We start from the raw sequence: 22,423 nt of genomic DNA, 5'->3' as shown, positions 1-22,423 counted from the left end.
TTATCAAAGTTGTTTATGTCTGCCGTTGGAGCAAATCTATCAGTACACGTCCTATATGAACATAAAATCTACATCGTGCATCAACTTACTTTTGATATATTGTTTCAGGTTTAAGGATTGAAATACGCACAAGTTCAGCCTGGTTTTCTGGTACCGGTGCCAAAGTGTACGTCAGGCTAACAGGTGATAAAGGCACGACGAGAGACATGCACATGACCGGAGGATTTGGTAGAGGAGACGTTGCTAAAAACACCGTCAGTATTGAGGAAATAGGTGTGATACAAAAATTAAGGTAAACGACAGGTGATGTTCTACTGTAATGCAAGCAATATTGATTCACAAGCACATGCTTATAATACAGTGGAAATCCTACAATTTAAGTAATCGGAATACGCAATTACGGTAGACTATGTTCAGAAAATAAACATTTCAGAGAACGTATGCTGAAAAGTGTGGTCATTCCATTACGTGGTGGTAAAGTTTATCTGAGGCATTTTTTGTAGAGTAATGCTTGTACTACAGGTAGGGGGATAGGGTAGTCGAGTTGTTAAAGCGTACACTTGTAATGCTTTGAACGATTCTATATCATGAGCAGGTGTTTATGAGTCAGTGGGTTAAGATTTTAAGTCACATCGGCAATATTTCAGCCATAGCGTGACTAAAACAAATTATAGATTTATAATGATTAAAAATGAATTATAAATACTGTCGACGAAGGACAGTAAAGCAACTAGCGTATCACAGAAATAGATTTAAAACTAGTGATTAAATCTAAAACAGTTTAACTGTAGAGGATGATACAATATAATAACAGGCCATTGATCGCCAACAACTGGAGGTAGATCCCCATACTAGGAACGCAGGTGTTTATGAATCACTAGGAAGTGGTGATGATATCGAAGCTCGCAAAAAGTTTGGGGAAGGGGTGCTGCGGGCAGCATATCCTATCTGACCGATGGCACACCGTCATGAAAAATTCAGTAACCTCCAGTTTCCCGGCGTGTGCATGTGTTGAGATTGTCATGTGATCGAATCCTCGAAAGTCCTGTTATAGAGTAACTGAATAAAAACGCAACAGGATGCACAATTCCAAATGGACTTGTTGGTTTGACTAGATAAAGTGATACAGCTCATGTTTTGTAAAGTTGCCGTAAGGAAATAGTATACTATCGTAAAATTAGTACAGTATATTATAGCCCTAAACTTGACGTAAAATCTATCGTAATGGTGAATTATCTTCATCCAAGATGGCGGCATATTTTGCAATAGGTATTAAAGAATCTGCTTTACGTGGAAAATCTGACCTTGTATGTTTGTTAAGCTCTGTGACTCAAATCGACCCTTTTGAGCTCACGAAGAATGCATTAAAGAGTTAACGTCAGAAATATTGCTTGTTTCGACAATGATCTCCGTAGCTATATAACTTCTATTCATTTCTATTATGAATCAAACATATCTTTGATACGGCACTCAGAGTCAAATTTAGAATCAACATACGTCATTGTGTAGGGTGACTGGTACATTCTATGCTTTTTGGGCAATACTGTCTGGAAAACGTACACATATGTGTGTTTCAAATGTACTCATATGTTAATTTTTGTTAACCTGTGGATGTTATTTTGATTCACGTTTCAGAATATGGCATGATAATTCAGGATCGAGGGCTGGATGGAATCTTGACTGGGTAATGTATTGACATATATCAGTGTCTACTGTTACTCATTCTTACTGTCTTTCATATAAGAACTATGGCCATGCATAAACGTACTATTGTGAGTCCACTGTAAAGCAGTCATTTCACTTTGTTCAAAACTATATCACCTGAAATGAGTAGCAGGATCTGCTAAGCATGTCAATACCACGCATAAATGATCATCGGGTACTGTGATACCATCAATAGGTCAACTGCATATATAAATGATCATTCACAGAGTCGTGACACACTGGGCAGCATCATGGGAAGTAGTTTTGCACCTTTCATTTAACACTTTTAGGATCACGTAGATAAAAAAATGGATTTGCTCAAGACAGGAACGAATTCATTAAGAATTTGGTGTAATATTATGAAATCACAGTTTTATAAATACCCTACAATGATACCCTAAAGACTTTTCAAATTTGACCAGTGTGGTCAGTTGACAATATGATGACCAGGTTTACCTAAAACTCTAGTTGAAATGCCAGTAATCTTTGACAGAGATTTAGTTCTCCAAACCACCGCATATTTTTATTTCGTTCAACATAGGTATATGTATCTAACTGAACTCATTTTGAGTCTATCAGCACCAAACCACCAAGAAGGGTGAAAATGTTCTTTCGTAACTTTCATATTTGCCACGTGACCTGCTTGCCCTTCCAGTACAAATCAATATTAGATACATACCAGAAAATTGTCTAAAGAATGTATATTGAACTCATATAATACAGATGTATATATTTGCTTTTCAACTAGTCAAATGTCGAGGCTGTTTGATTGTTCAGGTTCGTGTTTACGAGCTATCTGAAAGCGGTGTCAAGTACGAGTTCCATTGTGGCTGCTCACTGGAGGGCGACAACAACGCAAAAGAGCGGACACATAGCACAGGTAATATATACAACACATGACAAAGGTACTATATACAACACATGGCACAGGTAATACATACAACACATAGCACAGGTGATATATACAACACATGGCACAGGTAATATATACAACACATGGCACAGTAATATATACAACACATAGCACAGGTAATATATACAACACATAGCACAGGTAATATATACAACACATAGCACAGGTAATATATACAACACATAGTACAGGTAATATATACAACACATAGTACAGGTAATATATACAACACATATCACATGTAATATATACAACACATAGCACAGGTAATATATACAACACATGGCACAGGTAATATATACAACACATAGCACAGGTAATATATACAACACATATCACATGTAATATATACAACACATAGCACAGGTAATATATACAACACATAGCACAGGTAATATATACAACACATGGCACAGGTAATATTGAATTCCCTCTTTATTCTACTACTGAAGAGGCCACAGGCATATAGTACAAAGTATGATAACAATAATGGCATACAATCACAAGAGCAATCACAAGAGCACAGGTAATATATGCAACACATGGCACAGGTAATATATACAATACATAGTACAGGTAATATCTGCAACACATAGCACTGGTAACGTATACAGCACATAACACAGGTAATATATACAACACATAGCACATGTGAAGAATACAACACATAGCACAGGTGATATATACAACACATAGCACCAGTAAAGTATACAGCACAAAGCACGGGTAATGTATGCAACACATGACACATATAATGTATATAACGCATGGTAAAGGTAATATATACAGCACATAGCACATGTAATATATACCACACATAGCACAGGTAATATATACAACACATAGCACAGGTACTATATAGAACATATAGCACATGTAAAGAATACAACACATAGCACATGTAATATATACAAAATACCATCTACATACTAACATACTAAAAACTACTACTACAATTGTCATCATTTTCCACGTACATGTACGTCTGATGTCATATTCTCCGTTGAATAGATGAAGATGGTTGCTGATTAGTGCGGTTTTAATGTTCTTGTTCTTGTTGGGAAAACTAAATTTCACTGGTAAATTCCAGTTGTAGGGCTACACCATATCTCCTTGTAATTATACATTTTATTCAGTGTTTTAACTGAATCTACGCCGAGAAATCCAAAATGATGGCAACTTCTGTTTATAGCAATGTGACGTATGCGATATAAGAATGCTTAATTTCTCCCTACGGGTGATAAAGCTTGGTGAGTGAGTTATAATTTATCGTCTCATTGGCAATATTTCAGCCATATAAATATATTATAGATCAATGAAATTAAAAATTAAAACCCTGTTGACAAAGAACAGTAAAACTACTAAAGTATCACAGATAGAGATATAAAACTAGCATGTAACTAAAAACGTACAACATAATGCAAGACAATACAATATAAAAACGGGCTATAAATGACCGGCAACTGAAGATAGATCACCATACTAGGGACCATGGGGACTTATAGTGACTTTGCTACATGCATGGGCCCTAGTTGGATTTACACTATCCCTTCAGCCGCTGGCGATTGTAGGAAATATTTAGCCAAACTTTAAAAGAATAAAATCCTACGTTTAAGAAACCTGGTAAGTTTAAAGTTAACTTTGAAAGTGTTGGGACTTACGGATCCTCACAGGAGGACAATAATTTTACGATATTTTAACCCCCTTCGAGGCTACAGCCACTAACAATCTCAGTTGCTAATTTATACTACCATGTTAAAACATATTATTCAAAATGTATCAAGTAATTCTATTCCCTTTAAAAATTCAATTATTAAATGATAATTAATGTTATAGAAAAAGATCCTTAACCGTTTTGACATTGAAATATTTATCCCTTGTGATGGAAAAGTCAATACAGTCAAGCAGGACATGCTTGACGGTGATTCTGTCATCACAATGGATACAAAACGGATGATCCTCACCTTTTAACAGGTATTCATGAGTATATCTAGTATGGCCAATACGACATCGTCGAGCAATGAGTGAGTGAGTGAGTTATTATTTAACGTCACATCGGCAATATTTCAGCCATATTGTGACGAGAACAATCCAGTTTATATAAATATGAAAATCAATGAGGTTGGAACATAAATACCTGTCATCGAAGGACAGTAAAAATACTAGAACATCACAGCTATAAATTTAAAACTAGTACGCTAACGTAAAATTAAATCACTATAGTCAGTACAAAATAAAAACGGGCTATAGATCGCCAACAGCTGAAGGTAGATCACCATACCAGGGTCCATGGGGACTTACAGTACCTTAGCTACCTGCATGGACCCTAGTTGGATTCACACCATCCCTTCAGCCGCTGGCGATTGTAAGCAAATTAAGCCACAAATTAAAATGACAAGAATGCTACGATTAAAAAAGTGGAAGATTAGAATTTTACTTCAAATGTTTTGGGACTTACGTACCCTCTCAGGAGGACAATAATTTTACAGTACTTTAACCCCCCTTGAGGATACAGCCCCTAACAATCTAAGTTACTAATTCAAACTGCCAATGAAAAAATATTTATCTATTTACAAATCGTTTAACAAATCTAATTCTTTTAAAAATGCAATAATTAAATGAGAGCTGACAGTACTAATAAGATCCTTCATAGTTCGTGATGTGAAATAGATATCCCTTGTGATGGAATATTCAACACAGTCGAGCAAGACATGCTTGACCGTGATTCTTTCATCACAAGGGATACAAAACGGAGGATCCTCGCCCTTCAATAGGTACTCATGAGTGTATCTTGTGTGGCCAATACGACATCGTCGTATGATGACCTCTTCAAATCTGGACTGACAACCCAAGTAGGTGTAACCGATATAGGGTTTTATTTCATGTTATTTATTTATACCTACCTGGGTGTCCCACTTCTTCTGCATCAGATCACGGATGTAAATTCTAATGCTAACTTTGTAATCAGAGTATGGAATGAGAAGTGGTGTCACAGATTCGTTGAGTGCTGCCTTAGCAGCAAAATCGGCCATTGTGTTCCTAAAAATACCAACATGGCTGGGTAACCAACAAAAGACGATGTCGTATTGGCCAGTAAGCAAGATCATTATATAGTTCAATAATCTCAATTAAAAGTGGATGTTTGCAAGACAGATTTTTAATAGCCTGAAGGCAAGAAAGAGTCTGAAATATGATATATTGTTTATATCTACGATGTCTATTAATATATTTAAGAGCAGTTAGTATTCCATTTGCTTCTGCTGGGAATATTGAGCTGTCATGAGGTAATCTGGAGGATATTGATAAGGCCTGTTGAACATAATAAATTGTTGTGAACCCATAATTGAGATGATAAAGTGCAACCTTAAGTGACATTTTTAAATGATGACACAAATATATATTATAACTATTTTATAACTAAAAGTTTTAGGGAATCAGTGTTCTGGTTGGATCAGACATTGGCTCAGTTAAATGATGTCTCTAAACTGATACTGTTTTATTTCAAGCAATGTTTCTATGTGCAGAGAACATACCTTCCGTTGATACATCTTATGTGTCACATTCTGGGGATAACAGTAAGTTATATTCAGGATCTTCGTTGTGGACCAATTGATTCTGTTAGTTACAGTATGAAAAGGCTATATTTACTTCTGTCTTCCAGATGTCTGTTTCTTTTCAGTTTTCGGAAGCAAAAATTAAACTAAATATAGTTTACGTATTTTAAGAACTGGCTGTAGGGAAGGGTAACGATCGTAAGCAGGGTTACAGCTGCAATAGTTAAAACACTAATATTGTAATGCTACTGAAATACATGTACCACTATTTCAATAGCGACGCGATTAACGCATTGTAATATGCTGGCTGTAATATATATATGTATTGCCATGATTCAATAGAAATGATTAAATTGCGATCTAGATAACCCATGATAGAGGGACAAAAAAACACAAAGAAAAACAACAACAACAAAAATACCCCCAAACCAACAAAACAAATAAGAAACTGAAGTTATTGAGGAAATATAGATTTGTGAAGGGACGATATAACATCTTGGATGTTAAGGGGCTGATTATATTATAATTAAATGTCATCCATTAGCCACTTATATTGATTCGCCGACGATGGCAGAAGTATTGATGTATGCAGGAAATTTTAAAATGTTTCAAAATCAAGAAATAATATGGAAAACACGTACATTTACCTTGATTTTCTAGAATGATTGTTTAACACTTTCTACAAACTGTTTTTCAGGGTGCAGCTCAATTACCAACTGCCGCACACAGCGATGTCACACTTGTGTTGAGTGTGACACTCCTCCAGCGAAGCATTTTTACAAACTTAGCTCAGATAAACATACATGTCAACGTAAGTTAACAAGCTGAGTAAATATTTATATCCATATTTTCTGGTCCTGTAAATGTAGGGATTATTGGGATTATAATGGATGTTAATTGGGCATCAAAACAAACACTTTTTGTAACCTAAAACCGGAAACGTCTATCATCCGTAAGTCAACATCGGATGTAATATAATCATTTAAACCAAACGGAATTTGTTTCTGTGGATAGGCTGGGCTTATTTTGAACTGTTGGTTTATATATGGATTATTAATCACCTGACTGAGTTGACCGATGACACCCCAAGGAGCAGCAGATTTGCGTTAGACCCCGGGGCGAGTTCATTGTGTGACCAGTAGTTCGGCTCAGAATATAGATTCCATTGTTTGCGATATATGACTTCGGACTTCGACTTCCGACTTCGACTGCACTGAATGCTGAAACCTCTCATATAGACTGTATTGTACATACCAAAGGGAGTTGAGAATGAAAATAGCGTGGATCTGTTTACAACGTTAACTCATACAGCACCGTGGGCGTTCACTGGATGAATTTAGATTAGGCGAGTTTTATATTGAAACGTCTTATCGTCATTTGATATATGGCAGTTCTTCTATATTTGACCATCACTCTTTGATCATTGCTTTTAGAATTATCTCAGTTTGTATTTCTTTGTACTGTACACATCTCAACAGAAACGACACCACCCGTGAAGGTGAAATTTCACTTTCCTATTTCTTCACATGATGATACCTTAATTGTGTTAAGGTGGTTCCAATCTGATTATCTGAATATTTACTATTGTCTAAATGTAATGTTTCACTTAAGAGGGAACCCATAAGTAAATAAATGTCAACACATTCAGTGATATTGCAAAACGGACATTTACCTGACTAGGATATACATCTGACCATTGTCTTGAAAGATGTCTCAATTAATAACGCAGTGAGTGTTCATTTACTGGATGATACCATCAATGCAGTACAAGTTTTCTTGTTTAGATTGAGAATAGAATACGGATTTGCAAAAAAGAAGGTCAATTATGGAGAATCATTTTCTAAGTTCTTATTTTTAGACTTTCCTTTCCGGAACACTCTTTCATATACCACTTTCTGACAATATCAACCGTTCAGTTAGGAAGTATTGAGGTAACAACAGTGTTATATATTCATTACGAGACAAACATCACAAATGAAACATAAAGAAGCACATTGAAACTCCACACTTGTAATAGCTGTATTGTTGGGCAACATTCTTACACAACAATTGGAATGCTACTTTGAATTGATCTGTTATGCTTCAGATGTAGTCATCTGATGACCTTTATGTTTCAGTGTGTCCATATCTAGAAAACTGCTTGAAACAAGAATGTCACGAATGCACAAGATGTGTTAACCCCCCTGCTACTGCAAATTATATATATCGGATGCAGACAGACAAGCAAAGATGTTACCGTAGGTGTTAAGGTTTTGTTACCATATACTAGTAATCATAAACAGCCTCAAGCAAACAAAGTTTCAGGTGTTTGCCACTCCCTATGTAAAGTCATACAGACCTGGTATCCAAAGCTAAGTGTCTGAAGATCAAACATAAAATATGTAATCATTCATATAAATTGTATAAAGATAATATGCCAGAAGGCTTAATTTAGCAATACCTGGAACAAAATTCGGTTTTCACGACTTAGCAAATTGACCCTTCATTATGTGCTATATATGTACAGTATATATGATAAATTCATCTATCTGTCATTTGTAAGAATGCGGCATTGCCTAATATTTCTTCAAATCAAAATCTGTTTAAGTCTTATTTGCACTGTTCTAAAGAATCTGATTAGCAAAACAACAGCACGTTCATATGTCTGCAGGTTGAAGAACTATTTCTTCTATAATTCGCTAATGTTATGTGGTCATGTTGGATTGCACACATTCAATCTTGCATTTATGGCTGTTTTACCTTGCAGGTAGTTGTGTTGACATGAGTGGGGACGTCAGACGTTCGCTACTGTGGCTAAGTCCAGATAAGGAACACTGTGATGGCAAGTATATAAACACTTACCATAGATTGTAATCAAGTAGTGTTTGTTGAATACTAGGCTTTCAGCGGTCCATGTAGCCATACGAATGGATATATGTTATATGCTATTTGTTTTTATTTGCATTTTAGCAATAAATTCTTAGTTATAAACTATATTTATTATGACATAGATTATGAACCCATAGCTCTTTGCTGCCTCTGTAATACCCCATGTGCCATGTTATCTATATTCCCACTCATGCTTTTCTCCAGGCATTGTATTGTCTTCAGCAACTGAAGGACAGTATACCACGAGTGTAATCAAAAGAACAATTTATGATCGAGAAAAGTTTGATGTAACAGTACACTCCGTGATTTGTAAAAAGGGGTTACAGCATTTGAGAAGAACTGTATTGTTTAATTAGAACTGGATTGTTTCCTTTGGGGAGGAAGAAGCGATAGCACCTTTGAGAATGATATGGGCATTAGACCATATTAGTGAAGGCGTCTAGCAAGCGGACAAGGGATAGGGGTTGAGTTAGGTGAATATTTACAGACTGTTAAGAGTAGATTGACTCAAACGCTGTTGATATATATTATTCTCCAGCTCATACAATAAACACCATCTGCATGTTCATTGACACAATAGTTTTATTTAGTGCAAAAAATGTCAGTGAGTGAGTGAGTTAAATGTCGCCTCGACTGTAAAGATAGAGCTGATAATGAATGAATGAATGAATGAATGAATGAATGTCATTATTTCCTCCAAAAAGTATTCGAAGATTACATAAACACACATCCGTCAGGTACATATATGTACATATGATATGTACAAAGCACGGTTATTTACAACAATGATAGTTCAGAAAGTATACATCAAGGAATATATTAAAGAATAGATATAGTTTGAAAAATGTAGTATGATGCTTTGCCATGCTGTTTCATGAAGGTCACGGATGTGAAGTTTTGCACCACAAAACAGTACAAGGGCATCTTCATCATCAAGCATTTCAATTAATACATATAATTCTACGTCCAGTAGGTCAAGTAGTGTCATATGAAAAAATTCTTTGGCTCATTGCAGATTCACAATGTAAAATTATGTGAGCATCGTGGTCATAGCAGTACTTATTAGAAAGCATACATTCTTTTGAGAATTTGGCTTTAGAACCGACTAGTACAGCAAGCTGTATATGGTCTTTATATTCTGGGTACAGATACATTAGAGTGTAAAGTCTATGTAGACTCAGTGTTTGATGGGTTACAGCATATCTGGACATATCCTCTTTAATGGAGAGTCTCAATTTCCATTGAGCTTCTTCATAAGACAAGATACAACTTATAACAATTCTGCGCCAAACTGTCTTTGACGGAAAAAATACCAGTTTGCACGTAAGTTAATACATAGTCCAGTAGATTATAGTCCAGTGCTGTACATAACAGAGTGTTGCAAATACTGCGTGAGCTAATATTTAAGTGAACAGCGAGTGCTAAAAATGCACAGAACAGTGCTTTCGTTGATGAATTACAAGCGTTATTACATAATCTTCCAAGGAATAATAATCTACACTTGTCAATGTACCCAACCATTGTCCAGAGACCTAGGTTGGCACATACAAAATCTGTTAGCATACGTCTGTTGAACCCTTGAATACATTTAGCAAAATATCGTTGGGTATTTTCAACCTGATGAATGTTTTTGTCATATTGCGTAGGCATTGTTTCACAACCATAGAAACTTGTAGGTAAAAATATTCTTTTCCATATATTAACACATGTAACTGGATGTAAGTCAGTACTGTTAAGACCCAATTAGCGCAAGGAATTTATGGTTTGCCTGGCCTTTTGACAGTTAGCGAAAACTCTATCTTTACAAGACAGATCTGATGAGAGTAGAATACCACCATATTTTACTGACACTTACATTAATAGAGGTGTCGCAAAAGGAGAATAAGAGCTCAGGACAAGATTGTTTCCCTTTCCGAAAAACTACAACAGTGGTTTTCGATGCATTGTATGTTAGGCGCCATCTGGAAGCAAATTCTGAAACAATATGAAGTGAATTCTGCAGCCCAGACGGTGTGGTACTTAACAGTGTCGTATCATCGGCTAACAGGACTGATGGTACATCAATACCATATACACATATACCATTGTTACTAAGTCTTAATTCAGTTAGTAAATCGTTTATGAAGACAAGGAAGAACCATGCAGACAGGACTCTACCTTGCCCTACACCTTGTTTTACTTCAATTGAGTCTGAGCTATTTCTGTTGTACATTACAAAAGAAGAGCTGCAGGTGTAGCTGTGATATAGCAGATTCCGCATTTTACCCGTTATACCCAAATTGTGGAGTTCTAAGAATAGACCGCCATGCCAGATGCGATCAAAAGCTTTCTCATTATCGAGAAAAGCTGAGAAGACTTGGGAACCACGCTCAACATAATATGTTACGCAATCATTGAGCATAAACGTCGACATAATTGCACCATGTTCGTTTCTAAATCCAAACTGTAGAGGGTCTGGAAAGTGAGGATTAATATTACTTATATAACATTGTAGACGTGACAGTAATAGTTTTTCAAATAGTGTCCCTATACAGGAGGTTAGGGTGATACCCCTGTAGTTTTTGGGATCACATTTTGCACCTTTTCCTTTATAAAGTGGAACAATCATACCCAGTCTAAAGATACTGGGAACGTTCACAGCTTTCATAATTGCGTTAAATAAGACGCAGAGCTTATCGACCAGCACGTCACCTCCATAGATAAGATGTTCATTGTTTACGTGATCTGGTCCAGGGGATTTGTAACGCTTTAGATTAACCAGATGTTGTTTTAACTCTAATGGCTGGAGGTCGGCATATAGTACAGCGTCAGCAGCAGTAGAATCATTAGGTTGTGAAATTATATCTGCCAGTTTGATATCCACAGATGCTTTAAATTCATCGTCAAAAGTTTTCAGCATGATGTGGTATGGCGAGGTTAGCATAGTAAGCACACCACAGGTTACATATGGCCTCTGGTGTGTCCGCGTGGGTATTGTTAAACACTAATTGGTCAACTGTTGACCGCGGGCGTCTCAGCTTACGCACAGATTTAAAGAAGGTATTAATATCAGTTTCTGAAGAAATTTCAAGTTCACGAGATAGTTTTTTGCGTTGTTTTCGTTTTGCCTGCCAATATAAACGACGGAAAACGCGCTTAGCACGTTTGTATTCTCGATATGAAGAAAAATCGTCTCCCCTTGGTTTGTCGTCTGCTAGCCAGGTTCGCATTTGGTAATGCGTCATTTAGGCCGCTACTCTTCCAATGTGCCTTTAGATAGGATCTAAATGTTCCAGAGGGGATGCACTGGGAACTAGCACTAGTAAGGGCATTACTAATCTGTTCATTATAGAGCTCAATGTCTGCAGGTTGTGCTTCATTACATGGCATACATATGTCAGAGAGAAGTCTCTCTGTTTCCTCTGTGTAAGCATTTAATTCAGTGGAGTCAGCTTTGTGCCATTTTGGCATACATGTCTTGAATGTAGGAGTTACAGATTTATGCTGTAGTTTAATATTTACGAAGCAAGGAAGGTGGTCAGAGATTGTGTAGTCACATTGATCAAGCACACAACACTGAAGTAAACCTTACCGCATGAGAGGGTACAAGAATATAGTCAATAAGAGACTTGTACAGGTTGTCCTTACTTCTCCATGTGTAGTCCGGACCACACGTGCAAGAGGTATGTAACACGTGTACAAGATTTATATATGTACTTAGCTTTTCAAGTACCTTTTCACGTGAGGAGAAAACAGTTTTACACAAGTCTGAGTTCAGATCTCCTAATACATAAGTATCTCCTTCTTGACAAAGCATATCATAGGCATCCGTTAACTCATCTATAGCATTAAGATATGTTGAATTTAATACGTTGGTAGATAGAAGTCTACAACAGATTACATATAAACTCTGTCACCAGGGGGCGTCTTTCTCAGTATCTCGTATGAGCACCACGCGCTGCAATCACTGCACGGCATCTCCTTGGACAAGAACGGATAAGACGCCGGATTCTTTCCTGGGGAATGGCTCTCCACTCCTCCTGCAGTGCAACGGCGAGGCTGTTGCAGCGTCTGTGGCGGCGGCTGACGTTGACGTACGCGTCGATCAGAGTATCCACAGGTGTTCAATAGGGTTGAGGTCTGGTGATTTAGAGGGTCATGGCAAGACATTGACGTTGGAATTCTGCAGAAAGTTCATTGTTGCACGTGCAGTATGAGGCCGGGCGTTGTCCCGTTGAAAAATCTGTGTCTGTTGGTCAATAATCGGGAGAAGGTGAAGCTCTAACACGTGGTTGATGTAACGTTGGGCTGTCAGGTTCCTGGAACGATCACCAAGTCTGATTTCTGGTTGTATGAGATGGTTCCCCAAACCATGACGCTTTCTCCGCCAAATCTGTCCACCTGTCGGACGCAGATGGGCGCAAAACGTTTATGACGTCTCCTATACAGACGCTGTCTTCCGTCGTGACGTTGCAAAAGAAACGTGATTCATAAGAAACCAGATTCGCCTCCAGTTTTGTAAAGTCCGTATCCTTACGTTGTTGCACCACCTGAGTCGTCGGCGTCGATGTAGGGGCGTAGTACAGGTCCAACAACTGGTCTACAGGCACGTAAACCCGCTTCTTTCAGACGGTTCCTAATCGTTTGAGCTGACACTCTCCTCAAACCTGGTATTTGTGTGTGCAGTCACGGTTGGTAGGGCATGCCGATTACGCAGGTGATGGACCCGGATGTACCGATCTTGAAGGGGGTCGTGATTCTTGGCCTTCCACTTCTCAGGCGATCGTTGGTCAAATTGAAGTTGTTGTAGCGGCTCCAAAGTCGGGATATCGTTGTTTTGTGAACATTTAGGTGCCGTGCAACAGTTCCAAAACTTTCTCCGGCTTGAACACGACCAATGGCGATATTTCGGTCGGCAGCACTCAATCGTGGCATTTTAACACAGCTTTTCGGCGACAAATGAATGAATATAATGCAGGAAGCACATGGGCTTTTATACACCCTACATTAACTGCCATTTGCATGTGTTTTTTTGTGCACGAAGTCACCATGAGGGTCATTTCATGCGTTGTGACGGAATAAGCAATAAAATACACTTATGCGTACAAATGCAGTTGTTTGGATGGTAATCTTCATTAATTACGTGTATCATTTCAATACATTCGAATAAAATGTCTGCATATCCGTTGCACATAAGCGCTTAGCAGTTACCAGGTACTCAGACTTTTGTAAAGGGTAAGCTTTCCATCGTGACTGGGAATGACATAATAGCGCTAGAGCCCCGGATCCCCTGACGGAGACACTTGTGTTTCACATACACGTTATAACGTTGTACCCATGAATGTCATTTAGTTTATCAACATTATTTGGATTTATCAATGCTCCTGGATACATAGTACATCCACATTAATAGGAATGGTATTAGATTATTACATGAGGCGTGCTGCTAGACACACCACGTATACTCCAGGTTAATAAACTTAAAAGCATGAGTAATATTGTTGCACACATAGAGAGATGAAAAATTGTACCGTTATTCATGGTCATTTAGAACTGTTCATCATGTCGGTATCCACTACCTTTGTATTGGTCATATTGATATTCATTCATATTCTGTTGGCGATGTCGAGGCACATAATCCCTGCAACGAATGTCACGTGGCCAGAAGTCGCTGCCGTTAACAACGTTGTCGTAGTCATCTGCAGACAAGTTAACCTGTACTGTATACGTTTTTGTGGCATCATAGTATTGTTTCTCACGCAGAAGACAGTTGATGGGTGTAGTCAAAGATTAACTGCTTGACCTGATCAAACGGTTTCTCTGTGTTGATATTGTATAACACAATTCGCTTTGTCTTCACTGGGTGATCCTGGCATAATTATCATCTTACTGCATCCAACTTAATACTCTTTCAGCCACGTGCTCGTATGTGAAGGATAGGTGGTGCTGGCCTGGAACGTGCTCTGATGGTCTCACAAAATCATGTTCCTGTGAACCTGGATTCAGAAAGAATGGCAGTGCATTGTGTGACGGTGAGTGTAGGAGCTGCTTTTAGTGATATTTTTTTTTTTTATAAATTTAGCAACATTCCAGCTCATAACACTGGACTGCCAAGGCGAACCTTGCCTGTGATTAGTTTGATGGTACAGGACCTTTTTCATTTGTTTGTTCAGAGAGAAATGAGATGCTTTACAGACAGATGAAATATTTTGTTGAAGCAAGATATGAAGACACAAACTATCATTCGACATAAATTCTGACGCAGTGAGTTCATGTGTAAAGTCGCATCTGCAGTAATTCATGGATTTCGGGACTGGATGACTGCATCACATGTTTAGCTGGTTAAGGGGAACAACACATATTTGACGAGTAATCTGTACTAACAATGAGAATGTTGAGTGATATGGTCTAATAATACTATACTTTCTGAAAAAGGCTTGTATTTCTGACATCTGTGTACACAAGTATTGTATGTTTTGTATCTATTCCCCCTATCATGTAGTTGACACAAAGGCCGATTTAATCACCTGCAACGTTGGAATAGAGGACCTTAGAGGCGTCACGAAGAACAGCACCAACATGGGCAACAAGACCGACTGTTATTCAAAGACAGACGTGTATCTCAACATACAACCGGGGTATATGTCCTTCAGTATTAAAGCTGACTTTCAAAGGAAAGTAACATCGCCTCAGCCTGTATATATCAGTGGAACCTACATCGGTATTGTTGACAGCAACCTTACAGTGATACGAAGGACTCTGACAGGTAAACTGGAGTGTTGAACTCAATGGGCGAAAGGCATCTGCTTTAATGTGTGATTTTATATATTTCATCGTCGTCCTCCCTCCCCTCCTCATAATCATCATCATCGTCATTTAACAGGCACTACAAGGATGCAATAACGCTTGATAGAATAATGGTATTTCGTGGAATGGATTTGGAGAATACACACTTCGAATATACGCAAAGGCCAAAAAAAAGGTAATGTGTTGAACGTATTTAAGTCGATTACTGAACATAGATGGAGGAAATTCGACACACTGATGTCATGTAGTATTGTCATCATCAGCATTAATTCAGTTCACTAAATGCACATATGTGGGTACAATGGGACGTTCAGGGCTTCGATCCACAAAGCAACACCGCCTTGGAAGGGATTGCACAAGTCGTCGGATTTGTGTTTGGGGCAATCTTCGCCATTCTTCCTGCAACGCGTTGGCAAGTTCTGCAAGTGTCTGAGGACGATGGTGACGTTTACGGACGATCAAGTTCGTCCCATAGATGATCGATCAGGTTCAGATGTTCGATCAGGTGGGAGAAGGTGAGGTCGCAGGATTTGGTCGATATAGCGATTTGCTGTAAGATTGCCTTGAACCACCACTAGCTCTGATCTACCCGTGCCGGAGATGGTTCCCCACACCATGAAGGTACTTCGCCAAATCTGTTCGGGGCAAAACGTTCTTGTTGACGTCGATAGACACGTTGTCTCCCATCCCGTCGTTGCAGGAGGAAATGCGATTCATCGCTGAACCAAACGCGTTCCATGCGTTCCCCTGGTTCCATGTCTGTATCCTGTTGCACCATTGGACACGTCGTTGTCGGTGTAGTCCTGTCAGGACAGGTCCAACCTTTGGTCGATATGCTCGAATTCCCACTTCTCTCAGACGATTTCTGATGGTTTGGTCCTCCAATGGTCGACTGGGACTCCAAACGTCCAATGGCGATATTTCGGTCAGTTGCATTCGATCTTGGCATATTTTATCTTCATTTACGTCGTAAATTTCGTAATGAAATGATGAATTTGGTTTGGCCTTTTATAGTCGATGTCTCTACTCATGTGCCCGACACATTGCACGTGCATTACGTGGAAAACATTTTCTGCATGCATTTTCTATGTATCATTTTCATTTTTTATGTCAAACGTTTACAAACACATCTTGGGGTGCGTTTGCGCGAAATACACAGCCACGGCATGATTAACGGGATTCAAACACTGCAATTGTCTTAATGACGATTGCTGTCAAAATATATTGAAATGAACTTCTGAAAACGCCGATGCGTTTCTTTTTTGTTAGTCAGTGAGTTAATAGTTAAAGTCACTTTTTGAAGAGTGTAGATATATTTAGAATGGTATGTTGTGTGAAAAAGCGACATGAATACATATCAGTTAAATACAGAAAATATTTAGCAACTGGTCTTTCACTTCTTGTGAGTTTGCTTGAGCATACTTTCATAGAGAAATACTAAACTATGTTCTCGCCGGACCCCGCGAAATCGATTCGGGTATTTGTTTATATCCTCCTTTTTGTGCCTCGAAAAATGTAATATCATTCCCTTCAATCCTTGTTACTTCATGTTCACACTATGCAGCTGAATCACAGAATCGCAGTTCATCAATCGTACTGAAACGCATATATTCTCAAGCAGGCCTCCATTTTTTAGTTAAGTTACATCTAAGAGGTTGAAATGATATCGTGTTGAGACATGTTTCCCATGGACCACTTCTTAGCCACAGTATGACCAACGCAATCAAAGGGTGATGTTGTATCACACTATTAATGAACTGGATAACCATAACAATGTGTCGAATAGATGCTGAAGGAATTTCCTAGAGTCCTGCAGAAAGTTGATGACTGTCACCGTCAGTCTTGGCATGGATGGGGCTACTGGTCTGGGTCACCGTGTCTTCATTTATTTTTCCTGGAATGGTTCACTGCAAGAATATTTTCAAATCTATACTTGGTTGTTCGATTTGTTAGTGTGTTGCGTTAACGTTCAGGAACATTACAGCTATATGTAAATATTGTAAATAATCAAATCTGCATTAGGCAATCCAGTGAGTGTTATCAGAAACATCGATTCCATTGATATGGTTGATAACTGCGTAATATGTAAGAATGCCCAAAGACCAACCCAGTAAACCAACTATCACTCAGTTTATTCACAAACCCGTTTCTCCACTAATGCCCCTACATTGAAGAGCTACAGCCTTATCATTTTCATATAGTTGGCTAATACTTGGCAGTTAATTACACAACGTTGTCGCCACTCTGTTTTGTACGTTATACCTTGTGATAATAGTATTGGTTGTATTTATTACATGTCGGAGTGAGTGAGGTTAGTTTTTACACATTGTACCCACGTGAGGAATCCAAGCTGGGTCCTTGGCATGACGAACTGCATGTCGGACATACATATAGAAGAGACAAAACCCTTTCCACATCCATTACAAATCTCTGACTATATTATGAGTACGTACAGCAGCCTTCCCGCTTTGTCTGACTATCTCATCCATTGTACATGTATTTCTGTCTGACATGGTAAGTGTGCATTTGTATGGAAGGATGACAATATATGGATGAAAAACTTCTTAATTAACGGCTCTCACTTTAATAAAGAAGTTGTTCATCCATATGTTGTCATCCTTGCTTATTGATCCAACTTCTAAAAGAAGTTTGTGCATTTGTATGTATGAAAACTGAGTTGATCCAACCTAATATTTCTTTCTATGTTATAGGTACCGAACACATTTTGTCTTCCACTACGTTGAGGGGAGGTGGCGACTGCAGCAAGGCCCTCTCGTCGTCCACACCTGCGCCACTACTGTCATGTGACAGAGTCCTGAATGGTTCATCCTCCCTGCTTAATGGAGAATGGTAACGTGGGTTACTACTGATGAAGAACAACTAGAGATATGTAGAGACACCCCATGCTAGGATGAATGTGCTAATGATATTGTTAACAGGGATTTATGTATGTATAAATGGTATGCTGTGTCAAGTTGCTGTGTTTTGATACTGATATCATTATCTTGCAGTCATACATGCATAAACATGCGTTATAAGTAATTGATCGTGAATTATACATTTAGAATGTATGAGCTTATGAGCTAAGCGAATTCATGGATGTTTACTGAATCAGTTTGCTTTATTACAAAGAACTGTCTCTGGCAATGAGATATTCTTGCCACTTGTCAAGACAACACAAAATGGAATGATAATGTAACTATTAACCTTACTGTCATCACGTCATTAGGGTTTACACGTATGAAACTGTACTTTCAGGTTATGTGGAGTAATCAAGGTCTATTCAGGAGGTTCATTTGATTATAAAAACTTCGATGGACACTTCCTTGGCAACAAGCGGTTCACCCCCCTTGACGAAAGCAAGACCATCTGCTTCAGATATGACGATGTTGCCCCAGTTCACTGTACAACAGATTCAAGATTTCCATGTTCCTCTGTCAACCCCATGCGCCTATCCACAAGAGCAACTAAATCCCCTAACATCACTGTTGGTGTGTCAGGCTGGGTAGATCCCTATCCTAAATCTGGAAAACTAGAACAAGCCTCAGGAATAAAGTATTTTAAAGTGGATGTTTATGGTATGAAACACCTCGACCCGGATACACTAGATGTGGACTATGCTAACCATGTGTTTAAATCAGGCCAGCTGACCGGAAACAGTGTGAACATCACAGTCTCACTCCCATCAGAGCCTGCCATGTATGTTACATATGTGGAAGTCCACGATGTTGCTGGAAATGTCAGATTTGTACGACGTTTTCTGCTGTACGATAATTCATCTAAACTTGAGGTTACGACATCTCGAGTATTGAGGGTCATATCTGCGTCAAAGGACACGAGATATACTTGGCAAATTTACCATGGGAACATTCAGTTAGACTGGAATGAACGTTATCATAATGATCATTACATAACGAATAACTATTTTGCCATGTGAAAGAAGACACAGGCAATGGTATATCAGGTGTATATGATCAAGTAACGGGCATTTTACCTGTCACCGGTACTGTGAGTATCCATGGCATCACAAGTTTCAAGTACCAATGGTGTCTCAACAATGGTTCAAAAACGTCATGGGAATCAGTTCCAGATTTTACCAACCAATCTCTGAGCCTGGGTCTGAATCTAACGGATGGTGAAACCTACGAAGTCTGGGTTAAGGCCCAGGACATTATGATGAACACCATTGTGGAGTCTGTAGTTGTGCACATAGACAGGAGTGTGGCTGACATCGCTGATACCTGGCTTGTTAGAGATGGAACGAGTCAGGTATATGTTCACAACAACACAGATCTCTCTACGATGGTTCTTCAGTTTCGAGCGTGGGATGTCCACAGTGGGATCACATCTGTGCTGTGGGCGCTTGGAACAACTGATGCGGGCTCAGATCTCGGGAACGGTGCACTTCCTGTCAGGAAACTCGAAGCTCTGGTAATGCACAGTTGAATTTAGAAACAATTGGACTGTACTGGAACATTTATTTATTTCATATTGGGATTCATAATGAGCGTATTTTGAGTTTGATTTATATTACGAAAACAACATCGCCTTATCTGGATATTGCATGCATGTTCTTACTCAAGAAGATCAGATGTGTTAATGAAAATGGGCAACCATTTTTGTCCAGCTCTGAAAATTACTCTGAATGCATATAAAATCGCATGAGAAAAGTTAGTACAGGATACGTTGATTTGTTTTACTATTTGGACAACTACCATGCGATGTTCGAATACTTGCTTTCCCAATACTACCAAATACGATGCAAGTATTTATACATGAAGGTAAATTCACTTCTTAATTAATATAATATCACTAGAGTTGGTAATGGAAATATTGTGTAGGATTTTAATAAACGAAATTCACAGGCATCACAATGCGTGATAGCTCCATCATATCCGACATAGTTTATATGCCCTATAGGTGTCACGTTTAAGCAAATATTTGTTTGTTTTCAGGTTAGGTGTCCACGAGGGCCAGATTGTTACTGTCCATCTGTTGGGCCCTGTGAATTCCAGAATTATACACTGGACCTAGGCAAGACTTCTCTTAAAGCCAATAATACGAACACGGGCCAACACAACAGAGAGTATTACTTCACCCTCTTTATAACTAATGGGGCCATGCTAAAGAGTTTTGCTCACCTGGATGTTCTGGTTGATGAGTCTCCTCCTGTAGTTGGCATCGTTCAAGAAGGGAGCATTGATGGTCCAGACATAGATTACACCAGTGAAGGGCATGTGCTGATCAGCTGGCGAGGTTTTATTGACCATGAGAGTGGTATCCGATATTACATCGTAGGCTTAGCAGACAAGTGTCTTAGTGTTGGTGAACTGAAGCAAACACATTCAAGCGATATCATCATTCAAAAGCAACAACAGAAAGTGTATCACTAGTTTTCCCTAAAGAAGGCAGGTACTTTACTTCACTTGTTGCTGTCAACAATGCTCTAGAGCCTTCTGATGTTATCTGCTCAGATGGTATTACATTTGACCTCTCCCCACCAATCATAGAAAACATTACCCTCCACCAGGCATCTTCTTTATCTAGTCTCCAATGCATATTTGATCAACCATGGCTAATCAACTCTAATATGACAATGGCTAGGCTTCCAATGGTACACATGTGTCGCGATCGGTGTCTTAACAACCTACACACGAATCTGCGTTTTCCTATAGTATATGGAAGTTACATAGACAACGAGACAGCTGATAGCCTATGTAGGGATCTGCCGTATCTGAATGAGACTGTAATTTATGTGCCGTTTCACAAAGTTGTTCTGAACTGGAGCCTAATTGAAAACGAAAGCCAAATTCGCGATTCCTTCGTAGGGTTTGGGTATGATGTGTCAACATACACCAAGCCAGATCTAGCCAGTTATAGACCTACTCATAGGAAGACAAGTTTCCATAGTCATGAAACTGGTTTTGATAGTAGGACAGAGTTTTACATATTCATCAAGACAGAAAACAAGGCTGGCGTCTCATCAGTGGCAACCCTTGGTCCTGTGATGATAGATGACACTCCCCCAGACGTTCACGGGACACTAGTTCCAGAGATAGTTGGGGATCACATCAGAGTCACCTGGACCAATCACACATTCTCAGACCCTGAAGAAGTACATCAGCAGTTCACAGTCACATACCGGGCGGGTAAGTCTCAGTTGCAAGATGAACACATATTTTTTTAATGGCAATGTTTGAAATAGTTAGTTTTCTCTTCATCATAATATTTCTTTTTAGCTAAATGCATTGACACAACATTACCTTTGTTAGCAATATGATATCTGTCCACTTACGTTGTCTGTAATCTGACACCTTCCGGAGGCATGCATCTCAAACTTAAGTATGACCTTCAACAACGCAATAAGATTCATATGTGCCCATTTGTTTCAATTCTGAAAACTATGAACAGACTTGTGAAACGGCAGTGGAAACTGTCGAAATGTGCTATTTAGGGGGCTCTTGGCATTTTGGCATCTTAGTCTGCACTCAAATGTTGAACATTGTTGACAATGTGTCACGAATAAACGTACCAAGTTAAAACTCTTTTACATGTATAAAGTTGTTTTTTGGTTATGCAGCCAGTTTGTTTTGGAAAC

The 22,423-nt window shown here is 38.7% G+C and overlaps 1 protein-coding gene across 1 annotated transcript in view; it reads left to right on the top strand.

The window, feature by feature from the left end:
* LOC124277153 overlaps positions 1 to 22,423 on the top strand; it is a 38,739-nt gene that overhangs the window by 6,400 nt on the left and 9,916 nt on the right. The window contains 13 exon segments of the mRNA XM_046712811.1: positions 109 to 292; positions 1,636 to 1,684; positions 2,482 to 2,584; positions 6,869 to 6,982; positions 8,289 to 8,408; positions 8,918 to 8,992; positions 14,934 to 15,050; positions 15,521 to 15,784; positions 18,537 to 18,675; positions 19,084 to 19,754; positions 19,757 to 20,256; positions 20,781 to 21,201; positions 21,204 to 21,974. Of these exon segments, the coding sequence (XP_046568767.1) occupies positions 109 to 292; positions 1,636 to 1,684; positions 2,482 to 2,584; positions 6,869 to 6,982; positions 8,289 to 8,408; positions 8,918 to 8,992; positions 14,934 to 15,050; positions 15,521 to 15,784; positions 18,537 to 18,675; positions 19,084 to 19,754; positions 19,757 to 20,256; positions 20,781 to 21,201; positions 21,204 to 21,974 (3,528 nt within the window).

This window comes from Haliotis rubra, unplaced genomic scaffold (genome assembly GCF_003918875.1).
Source record: "Haliotis rubra isolate DU_JTF1 unplaced genomic scaffold, ASM391887v1 Scf1056, whole genome shotgun sequence".
Classification (NCBI taxonomy): Eukaryota; Metazoa; Mollusca; class Gastropoda; order Lepetellida; family Haliotidae; genus Haliotis; species Haliotis rubra.
The sequence above is the reverse complement of the archived record's forward strand: the minus strand, read 5'-3'. Positions and strand labels throughout refer to the sequence as shown.